The sequence below is a fragment of the Nerophis lumbriciformis genome, linkage group LG03 (assembly GCF_033978685.3).
Source record: "Nerophis lumbriciformis linkage group LG03, RoL_Nlum_v2.1, whole genome shotgun sequence".
NCBI classification, from domain to species: domain Eukaryota; kingdom Metazoa; phylum Chordata; class Actinopteri; order Syngnathiformes; family Syngnathidae; genus Nerophis; species Nerophis lumbriciformis.
The window spans coordinates 56,913,936-56,926,369 of NC_084550.2; the positions used below are offsets into that span (position 1 = coordinate 56,913,936).

The following is a 12,434-nucleotide window of genomic DNA, read 5'->3' on the forward strand; positions in this document are numbered from 1 at the left end:
TGATGTTACATGCTGATTTATTCTGAGATTTGCTCATGCCACTTATGCAAAATAAATGATTGCATGTCTAGTACAAACGACTATGCATTTTAAAGTGGGCGTTGAAATAGGACAGGTCCGACCTGTGTGAAAAGGATCGCTCAGGTGTCTAGGAGGGAAGAAAAAAAAAATGACGGAAAAAAAGATCACCTGAGAGCGCACGGGCGTTGAATCCGTGGGGAGATGATGCAAAACAAGAGCGTGAGCAGCCCGGGGAGCCATTAAACGGTTCACCACATCAACTAAACATGGAGCTACAGGGACACACACAAGGGTGGCAAGGGAACGTTATGTGTGTGTGGGGGTGAATTAGAAGTGGTAAGGCGTGTGGGTGACCCAGTTGGAGATCTGATCTTTGGTGCGCTTGGCAGAGCTGTGGGTGGTGAAGAGGGATTTGAAAGCCTCAGACTTCTCCTCCATTTCCTGGATGGACCTTTTGGAGGCGGACAAGGACGACGACGATGCCATGCTGCCTTTGGAGGAGCCCGAGGGTCCCGCCGCATCTGACAAAGATGAAGGGACAAGAAGATCCACTGTATTAATCCTCTACATCAGGGAGTCCCCAAAACAACGGCCTTGCCAGCGTTTACAATCCGGCCCGCTGCAGGTCTCCATGTTAGTGTTTGGCTAATCAGACTTTTGACAATGTGCTGCCATCTGTTGGAGTGTATCAGTATTGTTAGTCATAGAACATGTGCATAGATTAGAACAGGGGTCGGCAACCCGCGGCTCTTTGATCACTCTGATGCGGCTCAGCAGCTTACTTGCTGAACCCCCCAATTTTCCCGTGAGACTTCCGGATTTCAGTGCCTCTTGCAGAAAACTCCCGGGATTAATATTCACCGATTTTCACCCTTACAGCTATAATAATGGCGTGCCATGATGGTACAACATTTGGCGCCCTCTACAATCTGTATTAACAGCGTGCCAGCCCAGCCTCTTGTTATATGCATCTTCTACTTGCACACGTAAGTGACAGCAAGGCATACTTGGTCAACAGCCACACAGGTTACACTGACGGTGACCATATAAAACAACTTTAACACTCTTACTAATAATGCGCCACACTTTGAACCAAAACCAAACAAGAATGACAAACACATTTCGGGAGAACATCTGCACCTTAACACAACATAAACACAACAGAACAAACACCCAGAATCCCATGCAGCCGTGACTCTTCCGGGCTACATTATACACTCCTGCTACCACCAAACCCTGCCCCCACCCCAACCCCCTCACACATCAACCCCCCCCCCCCCCCCCCCCTCTCTGTGCGTCGGTTGAGGTGGGAGGGGTTTGGTAGCGGGGGTGTATAATGTATCCCGGAAGAGTTAGGGCTGCATGGGATTCTGGGTATTTGTCCTGTTGTGTTTATGTTGTGTTACGGTGCAGATGTTCTCCCGAAATGTGTTTGTCATTCTTGTTTGGTGTGGGTTCACAGTGTGGCACATTATTAGTAAGAGTGTTAAAGTTTTTTTTATACCGCCACCGTCAGTGTAACCTGTATGGTTGTTGACCAAGTATGCCTTGCTGTCACCTACGTGAGCAAGCGGAAGCCCCATACGACGTGTGGCTGATCAGGCACGCTGGTTGTAGTGGGTGCTATATGCTGTACCATCACGGCACGCATGACGCTGACAAGCGCCATTCATTTAAAACCCGCGTGCCGCACCAGCTTCCAAATTCCATATAAAGGTGTGGGCAGCGTGTCTGAGACCCCTGGTTTATACATAGCACAAAGCAAAAAAAAAACTTTGTATGCAGTGTTGTTTCATTTAAAATTTCAAAAAATGTTTGCGGCTCCCATTGTTTTCTATAATTTGTGAAACTGGTCAAAATGGCTCTTTGACTGGTAAAAGGTTGCCGACCCCTGGATTAGAAGCAACATATACTGTAAGTACCATTCAGACAGTATTTCCCACTAATGGTCTGATTAATTAAAATCCAACACAGAAAGTAAATACATTTGGTACAAAACACACAATTTGCCCAATGCACTGTGTGGATATTATGGAAAAAAAAAAAGTCTAATCACCACACACACTTTCTAAATTGTATCCATTACCAAGCATTATGGGTCAAATGCACAACGCTCCACACTTTTAGACATGTTTGATGCAGTTCAGCTGCTTGATATTTCTGATGGATTACAAAACTCTAAGCAGGTCATAAGGGAAGTAAACAAGGTAGGAGTGGTTCACATAGTCTTAATTAGAGGTAGGGGAAATAATCGATTTTTAGATGCATGGACATTTAGAAAATCGGTTAGTAAATATCAACAATCAACAATCGATTTATTTATTGTAAATAAAGTAATGCAGACAGTTCTAGAATTTGGCTGACAGCAGCGAGACACCTCAACAAGATATTTGACCAGCTCCTTTATTTTAGGGCACTTATGTTTCTGTTTTGCACACATTTTCATTGATTTAATAAATGTGGAAATTAATTTAACTGTTTCTTATTATAAATGCCCCGTTTTTAAAAGTTGCGAGTGAGAAACACTTATTTAGTGAAACGAAAAAAATAAATGTAAAACTGCGTCGATATACACAGCAATAATCGATTCATAATCAAATCGTAGCTCCTGGTTCGTAATCGAATCGTGAGGTGCCCGAGGATTCCCACCTTTATTCTAAATATCCAATGTCCTATCGTCTATACTTCATATTGTAGTGATGCGCGGTGTCAATGTGTTGTTGTCCAGTTTGTTAAAGGGGAACATTATCACCAGACCTATGTAAGCGTCAATATATACCTTGATGTTGCGGAAAAAAGACCATATATTTTTTTAACCGATTTCCGAACTCTAAATGGGTGAATTTTGGCGAATTAAACGCCTTTCTATTATTCGCTCTCGGAGCGATGACGTCACGTTGTGACGTCACATCGGGAAGCAATCCGCCATTTTCTCAAACACCGAGTCAAATCAGCTCTGTTATTTTCCGTTTTTTCGACTGTTTTCCGTACCTTGGAGACATCATGCCTCGTCGGTGTGTTGTCGGAGGGTGTAACAACACGAACAGGGACGGATTCAAGTTGCACCAGTGGCCCAAAGATGCGAAAGTGGCAAGAAATTGGACGTTTGTTCCGCACACTTTACCGACAAAAGCTATGCTACGACAGAGATGGCAAGAATGTGTGGATATCCTGCGACACTCAAAGCAGATGCATTTCCAACGATAAAGTCAAAGAAATCTGCCGCCAGACCCCCATTGAATCTGCCGGAGTGTGTGAGCAATTCAGGGACAAAGGACCTCGGTAGCACGACAAACAATGGCGGCAGTTTGTTCCCGCAGACGAGCGAGCTAAACCCCCTGGATGTCTTGGCTCACACCGTCCCTTATGCCACCGAAGATGATCAAGAGAAGAATATCGACCCTAGCTTCCCTGGTCTGCTGACATGAGGGTATGTCTACAGAATATATTAATTGATGAAAATTGGGCTGTCTGCACTCTCAAAGTGCATGTTGTTGCCAAATGTATTTAATATGCTGTAAACCTAGTTCATAGTTGTTAGTTTCCTTTAATGCCAAACAAACACATACCAATCGTTGGTTAGAAGGCGATCGCCGAATTCGTCCTCGCTTTCTCCCGTGTCGCTGGCTGTCGTGTCGTTTTTGTCGGTTTCGCTTGCATACGGTTCAAACCGATATGGCTCAATAGCTTCAGTTTCTTCTTCAATTTCGTTTTCGCTACCTGCCTCCACACTACAACCATCCGTTTCAATACATGCGTAATCTGTTGAATCGCTTAAGCCGCTGAAATCCTAGTCTGAATCCAAGCTAATGTCGCTATAGCTTGCTGTTCTATGCGCCATGTTTGTTTGTGTTGGCATCACTATGTGACGTCACAGGAAAATGGACGCTGGATTTTAACGATGGTTAAAATCAGGCACTTTGAAGCTTTTATTTAGGGATATTGTGTGATGGGTAAAATTTTGAAAAAAACTTCGAAAAATAAAATAAGCCACTGGGAACTGATTTTTAATGGTTTTAACCCTTCTGAAATTGTGATAATGTTCCCCTTTAACTAAAGCTTGTTGTAATATAATGCTTTAACAAACTGACATGTCTCGAATCACTTCTGCTAATATTATAAATCCTACATATTTTATTTTTGTGCAAAATGATCGTTGTTGCGGTCATATTTTACTATATATGTATATATACATGTGTATATATACACTATTGTTGACCTAACTAAGATTTACAAGTTGAGATAAGAGTTATGTCATATGTCATATTTGTCATATGTCATATGTCACATAACTCTTATCTCAACTTGTAAATCTTAGTTAAGTCAACAATAGTAGTCAAAAGTTGAGAAAACGCAAAAATCTTGTTGCATCATGTTGCCTTGAAAATTTGCGTTTTCTAAATTGTTTTTTTTTTACAGTGCACGATTCGATTCAAAAACGATTTTTCCCCGATTCAAAAGGATTCTCTATTCATTCAATACATGATTTCAGCAGTATCTACCCCAGTCTGCTGACATGCAAGCAAAGTAGTAGATTTTTGTAAAAAGCTTTTATAATTGTAAAGGACAATGTTTTATCAACTGATTGCAATAATGTAAATTTGTTTTAACTATTAAATGAACCAAAAATCTGACTTATTTTATCTTTGTGAAAATATTGGGAGATGCGATGCAAGTGTAAGCCACTGTGACACTACACTATAGGGATGGCGTGGCGCAGTGGGAGAGTGGCCGTGCGCAACCCGAGGGTCCCTGGTTCAATCCCCACCTAGTACCAACCTCGTCTTGTCCGTTGTGTCCTGAGCAAGACACTTCACCCTTGCTCCTGATAGGTGCTTGTTAGCGCCTTGCATGGCAGCTCCCTCCATCAGTGTGTGAATGTGTGTGTGAATGGGTAAATGTGGAAGTAGTGTCAAAGCGCTTTGAGTACCTTGAAGGTAGAAAAGCGCTATACAAGTACAACCCATTTATCATTTATCATTATTGTTAATTTATTTTTATTTTTATAAATGTCTAATGATAATGTCAATGAGGGATTTTTAATGACTGCTATGTTGAAATTGTAACTAATATTGATACTGTTGTTGATAATATTCATTTTTGTTTCACTACTTTTGGTTTGTTCTGTGTCGTGTTTGTGTCTCCTCTCAATTGCTCTGTTTATTGCAGTTCTGAGTGTTGCTGGGTCGGGTTTGGTTTTGGAATTGGATTGCATTGTTATGGTATTGCTGTGTATTGTTTTGTTGGATTAGGGGATTGTAACATCGAGTCCTACACAACAGATTTAAAAAAATAAAAATAATAATAATAATTTTTGTGTTAAGGAAAGAATGAATGGGGCCATGTATCGTGAGATTTTGAGCCAAAACCTCCTTCCATCAGTGAGAGCTTTGAAGATGAAACGTGGCTGGGTCTTCCAGCATGACAATCATCCCAAACACACCGCCCGGTCAACGAATGAGTTGCTCCGTAAGAAGCATTTGAAAGTCCTGGAGTGGCCTAGCCAGTCTCCAGACCTCAACCCCATAGAAAATCTGTGGAGGGAGTTGAATGTCCGTGTTGCTCGGCGACAGCCCCAAAACATCACTGCTCTCGAGAAGATCTGCATGGAGGAATGGGCCAAAATACCAGCTACTGTGTGTGCAAACCTGGTAAAGACCTCTAGTAATTGTTTGACCTCTGTTATTGCCAACAAAGGTTATATTTGTCATGATCCGTGGTCCGGATCATGTTTTGTTTGGTTATGTTTGGTTAGTTTTGGACTCCTTTTGTTGTTACTCGTGCACCTGTGAGTTTGTTTCGTCACCATGGTTACTTGATTTTCACCTGCCTTGCATGCGCACCTGTTGCTCATCAGAGACTCTATTTAAGCCTACCTTTGTTTGTCACTCATTCTGCCTTCGTTGTGTTTGCTCCATGCAAATTGTCACGTATGTTTTTGAGTTCCCTGCCTTTTGCCTGTGCTAAGTTTAGTCTTAGCTTCCCGTGCGTTTCGGCACGCTTTTCTTTTGCTTGTTTTCTGTTTTTTTTATGAGAAATAAATCACTTCCTACCTTTACGCTGTCGTCCGGAGCCGTTCTTGCGTTGGAAGAACAACCCCGTAGCAAGCTGCGACCCCCATGTGACAATATTACAAAGTATTGAGTTGAATTTTTGTTATTGACCAAATACTTATTTTCCACCATAATTTACAAATAAATTCTTTAAAAATCCTACAATGTGAATTCCTGGATATTTTTTTTCACATTCTGCCTCTCACAGTTGAAGTGTACCTATGATGAAAATTACAGACCTCTGTCATCATTTTAAGTGTGAGAACTTGCACAATTGGTGGTGACTAAATACTTTTTTGCCCCACTGTGTATATATATATATATATATATATATATATATATATATATATATATATATATCCCAGTCGGTGGCCTCGAATGCACCACTTTATTAATGTCCTCACTGTAACTTGCTGTTGTTTAACAACAGATTTGTATTCAGGTGTGAGTTTGACTAACTTGTGGTCTGATCTGCCTAATGGGACAAGAGCTTTTTTTTAAAATTTGCATTGAGCAGGTCTTAAATTTGATTTTCTCATGTGGGACATTTGACAGACAGCTGAAACAGGGCAAGAGTTTTGGATAGGAAAGCGTGGACAAAGTGACCAGTGATTATGATGAAAGCAGCGGGGTTTTAAGTGAGGAGAGCCGCTGTGACTGAGTGGACGACGGCACCCGCAGCATCAGCTCTCCAGAAGGAAGAATGCAAACAGAGATGGTGATGACGTTCGCAAAGTCCCTTGGACGTTAGTAAGGGAGCTGTCCGATCGCCATTTGAATGAAAGGCTGCAATTCAATGACCAACCGGAAACACTAGATGTAAATAAAATGTAATTAAAGTGGCATGTACCGGTAACCGATTGGCTGCTTTCATTGCCGCTCTGTCCCTCGCCGTTTTGTGCTACCATCACTTGAGTGTCATCTGCAGAACAGAAATCATAAGCAATGTCAATTACAGCAAACCATACTGTAAATGTTGTCTTTCCAAGACTGACAACAGAAATAAAAATTCTGTCATTAACACAACACACAGCAAATACACCATGCACAATAAATAGGACAAAATCAAGAGTGTATTGGGTATGAAGACCACCTGAAATAAATTTAAATGAAAACATAAAATAGTAGTTATACACTATTTTTGGTGGAGTATTAATTAAAGCAATCATTAGACATTAATTAGTACTTCTTGTAAAATCAAACTCGTTGGAAAACAAAACAAAAATAACCTCAAAATATTCCCGTTGATATGAGTGATGGGTTTAATACTCAATTGTCCATCCATCCATCCATCTTCTTCCGCTTATCCGAGGTCGGGTCGCGGGGGAAGCAGCCTAAGCAGGGAAGCCCAGACTTCCCTCTCCCCAGCCACTTCGTCCAGCTCCTCCCGGGGGATCCCGAGGCGTTCCCAGGCCAGCCGGGAGACATAGTCTTCCCAACGTGTCCTGGGTCTTCCCCGTGCCCTCCTATCGGTGCTGATTACCATCCCAGTCGCTTCACACTCGGCTGCGAACCGATCCAGTGAGAGCTGAAGATCCTGGCCAAATGAAGCCATCAGGACCACATCATCTGCGAAAAGCAGAGACCTAATCCTGCAGCCACCAAACCAGATACCCTTAACGCCCTGACTGCGCCTAGAAATTCTGTCCATAAAGGTTATGAACAGAATCAATGACAAAGGGCAGCCCTGGCGGAGTCCAACCCTCACTGGAAACGGGTCCGACTTACTGCCGGCAATGCGGACCAAGCTCTGACACTGATTATACATGGGAGCGAACCGCCACAATAAGACTCAATTGTGTGGAAGGGAATTGAAATGAGGCGAAATGGGAGTGCACTACTTAGCTGAAACCAGCAGAGGCAGTGTTGTTGAAACTACACGGTGGTACAGGGGTTAGTGCATGTGCCTCACAATACAAAGGTCCAGAGCAGTCCTGGGTTCAATCCCGGGCTCGGGATCTTTCTGTGTGGAGTTTGCATGTTCTACCCGTGACTGCGTGGGTTCCCTCCGGGTACTCCGGCTTCCTCCCACCTCCAAAGACATGCACCTGGGGATAGGTTGATTGGCAACACTAAATTGGCCCTAGTGTGTGAATGTGAGTGTGAACGTTGTCTGTCTATCTGTGTTGGCCCTGTGATGAGATGGCGACTTGTTCAGGGTGTACACCGCCTTCCGCCCGAATGCAGCTGAGATAGGCTCCAGCACCCCCCGCGACCCCGAACGGGACAAGCGGTAAAAAATGGATGGATGGATAGATCAATTGCATTCATCATGTTCCCGTTTACACTGTACTACTCGTCTGATTTTTTTACCCTCAAGTGACACAAATCGGATATTTTTTGCCAGGCTAAACACTCAAAGTCCTTTAAATCTGATCATTTCGTATCAGATTTGGGGCACATCAGGAGGTAGTCCGAATCGGATTGGAATCTGATCTTTTCAAATATGACTGCAGTGTAAACGAAAATGCGACTTAAATACGATTATGACTTTTACGTCATCTTTGGGCATTTGTGCGTATATGTGTTGTATACATTGAATCGGAAGAAATAGCGTTTGTTGAAGGACCGGAAATTACGTATTTACGTACATTGTTATAAGTTGTTTACGTAAGTGAGTTAAAAAATAACACTAACGTAGTACAACGGTGATGTCCGTGCCTTCTCTACTTTACAGCCATAAAAAAATTAGAACACTCCCAAATATATTACACCGTATATACAGTCGCGATCAAAAGTGTACATACACTTGTAAAGAACATAATGTCATGGCTGTCTTGAGTTTCCAATCATTTCTACAGCTCTTATTTTTATGTGATAGAGTGATTGGAGCACATACTTGTTGGTCACAAAAAACATTCATGAAGTTTGGTTCTTTTATGAATTTATTATGGGTCTACTGAAAATGTGAGCAAATCTGCTAGGTCAAAAGTATACATACAGCAATGTTAATATTTGCTTACATGTCCCTTGGCAAGTTTCATTGCAATAAGGCACTTTTGGTAGCCATCCACAAGCTTCTGGTGGAATTTTTGACCACTCCTCTTGACAAAATTGGTGCAGTTCAGCTAAATTTGTTGGTTTTCTGACATGAACTTGTTTCTTCAGCATTGTTCACACGTTTACATCAGGACTTTGGGAAGGCCATTCTAAAACCTTAATTCTAGCCTGATTTAGCCATTCCTTTACAACTTTTGACATGTGTTTGGGGTCATTGTCCTGTTGGAACACCCAACTGCGCCCAAGACCCAACCTCCGGGCTGATGATTTTAGGTTGTCCTGAAGAATTTGGAGGTAATCCCCCCTTTTCATTGTCCCATTTAAAGCACCAGTTCCATTGGCAGCAATACAGACCCAGAGCATAATACTACCACCACCATGCTTGACGGTAGGGAGGGTGTTCCTGGGATTAAAAGGCCTCACCTTTTCTCCTCCAAACATATTGCTGGGTATTGTGGCCAGACAGCTCAATTTTTGTTTCATCGGACATCACATGGACAAAGATAAGACCTTCTGGAGGAAAGTTCTATGGTCAGATGAAACAAAAATTGAGCTGTTTGGCCACAATCGTATTGGAAACTCAAGACAGTCATGACATTATGTTCTTTACAGGTGTATGTAAACTTTTGATCGTGACTTTATATCCATTCATACAGTATATTACTTTATTTTCACGTAAAAAACACTAATTGTTAAGGTGTGGTAACTTGTATTTTATTTTGTGGTAGAAGCGACTGCCTTGTTAATTTACGGAATCCAGTCAACTTCCTTGGTTTTTACTTTATCAAACTGCGCATGCAAATGACGTCGAGGCCACATTGGGACCACATTGGAGCCTGTGCGTGTTTATACTGGAGTCTGACAAAGACCACATTTTACTTGTAATCTCAGCAGTCAACTGGAAAAAATCTGATTTCGAAAAAATCCCATTTGGGCCACTTTGGCCTGCAGTGAAAACGTAGTCCATGTCTTCTTTAAATATTCATGTGCTGACAAATAGTTTTGAGTAGATAACTTTTACCTGCTGACAGTTTTGGCTGTCACTTCAGAGTGTTATTCCTCTAATGTAACGTAATGTAAGCGTTATGACACTTTTTCCACATTCACACACTGATCGGGAGCTGCCATGCAAGGCCCTAACCACGACCCATAAAGTGTCTTGCTCAAGGACACAACGGCCGTGACTAGGATGGCGCAAGCTGGGGATCAAACCAGGAGCCCTCAAGTTGCTGGCAGAGCCACTCTTACCAACCAAGCCACGCCGTCCCCTTTTTATGCAAGACACAGTAATTAATAATAATCAAACTACTTTTAAAACAAAGGGGTACAGGTTCTGTAAGCGTTGACATATCTTACTTGGAAATGATCGTTTAAGTTACCATATTTTTCGGACTATAAGTCGCTTTGGGGGGAAATTTATTTGATAAAACCCAACACCAAGAATAGACATTTGAAAGGCAATTTAAAATAAATAAAGAATAGTGAACAACAGTCTGAATAAGTGTACGTTATATGAGGCATAAATAACCAACTGAGAACGTGCCTGGTATGTTAACGTAACATATTATGGTAAGAGTCATTCAAATAACTATAACATATAGAACATTCTATACGTTTACCAAACAATCTGTCACTCCTAATCGCTAAATCCCATGAAATATTATATCTTATATATAGTCTTCTACGTGAAGGACCTAAATAATATTATTTGATATTTTACGGTAATATGTTAATAATTTCACACATAGGTCGCTCCTGAGTATAAGTCGCACCCCTGGCCAAACTATGAAAAAAACTGCGACTTATAGTCCGAAAAATACGGTAATAACTATGAAACAGGTCTGAAGTATTTCGGTTGAAATGTTTGAAATGTATTGTATGCCATCTAGTACAAATGGCAATTATGTATTCATTTAAAATCTGCATGACGAATGTAAGGGGCTCCTTAGATAATGTTCTATACTATAAAGCAGGGGTGCTCATTACATCGATCGTGAGCTACCGGTCGATCTCGGAGGGTGTGTCAGTCGATCACCAGCCAGGCATTAAAAAAAATAGTCCTAAAAATAAGCGATCATAAATCTTCACTATGACGTCACTTTCGTCACTTGATTGACATTCACGGCACCCGAGGGTCTTCTGAGATGACGCTGGCTACTGCCAGCTCATTAAAATTACCGACAGGAAGGCGAGAAACACTTTATTTCAACAGACTCTGGCGCCGTACCTGTCGTCAAAACTCCAAAGATCGACTGCACAGTTGCACAGTTGCGCTAACAAAATAAGAGTCTCAGAAAGCTGGCGTGCACAAGTTAGCAAGCTACGGAGTTTGCCGACAATGTATTTCTTGTAAAGTGTATACAAAGGAGTACGGAATCTGGACAAATAAGATGCCAAAAACCAACCACTTTCATGTGGTATTGGACAGAAAGGAGGACTTTTTTTCTCCTCCATTCGAAAATGCGGACGTTATCAGCACCACTGTCTGATTCCAATCAATGCAAGTCATCAGAATCAGGTAATACACCAACGTATATTCTTGTCTTCATGAAAGAAAGGAATCTATATGTGTTAAACATGCTTGTATTATCTTTAAACACCTTTAACTTATTAACAATATTAACTATATGTGTTAAACATGCTTGTATTATCTTTAAACACATTTAACTTGTTAACAATATTAACTATATGTGTTAAACATGCTTGTATTATCTTTAAACACCTTTAACTTACTAACAATATTAACTATATGTGTTAAACATGCTTGTATTATCTTTAAACACCTTTAACTTGTTAACAATATTAACTATATGTGTTAAACATGCTTGTATTATCTTTAAACACATTTAACTTGTTAACAATATTAACTATATGTGTTAAACATGCTTGTATTATCTTTAAACACCTTTAAGTTGTTAACAATATTAACTATATGTCTTAAACATTATTGTATTATCATTAAACACCTTTAATTTATTAACAATATTAACTATATGTGTTAAACATGCTTGTATTATCTTTAAACACCTTTAACTTGTTAACAATATTAACTATATGTGTTAAACATGCTTGTATTATCTTTAAACACATTTAACTTGTTAACAATATTAACTATATGTGTTAAACATGCTTGTATTATCTTTAAACACCTTTAAGTTGTTAACAATATTAACTATATGTCTTAAACATTATTGTATTATCATTAAACACCTTTAATTTATTAACAATATTAACTATGTGTTAAACATGCTTGTATTATCATTAAACACCTTTAACTTGTTAACAATATTAACTATATGTATTAAACATGCTTGCATTATCTTAAACACCTTTAACTTGTTAACAATATTAACTATATGT

General features: G+C 40.5%; 1 protein-coding gene across 1 annotated transcript in view; it reads right to left on the reverse strand.

Annotated features, from left to right (window-relative positions):
- The window catches only part of rtf2 (replication termination factor 2), a 43,234-nt gene continuing 30,800 nt past the window's right edge, over positions 1 to 12,434 (reverse strand). Inside the window, exons 8-9 of the mRNA XM_061939760.2 lie at positions 6,925 to 6,996; positions 1 to 542 (exon numbers count right to left, since the gene is read on the reverse strand). Of these exons, the coding sequence (XP_061795744.2) occupies positions 349 to 542; positions 6,925 to 6,996 (266 nt within the window). The 3' untranslated portion in view covers positions 1 to 348. The remainder of the gene's footprint in view (positions 543 to 6,924; positions 6,997 to 12,434) is intronic.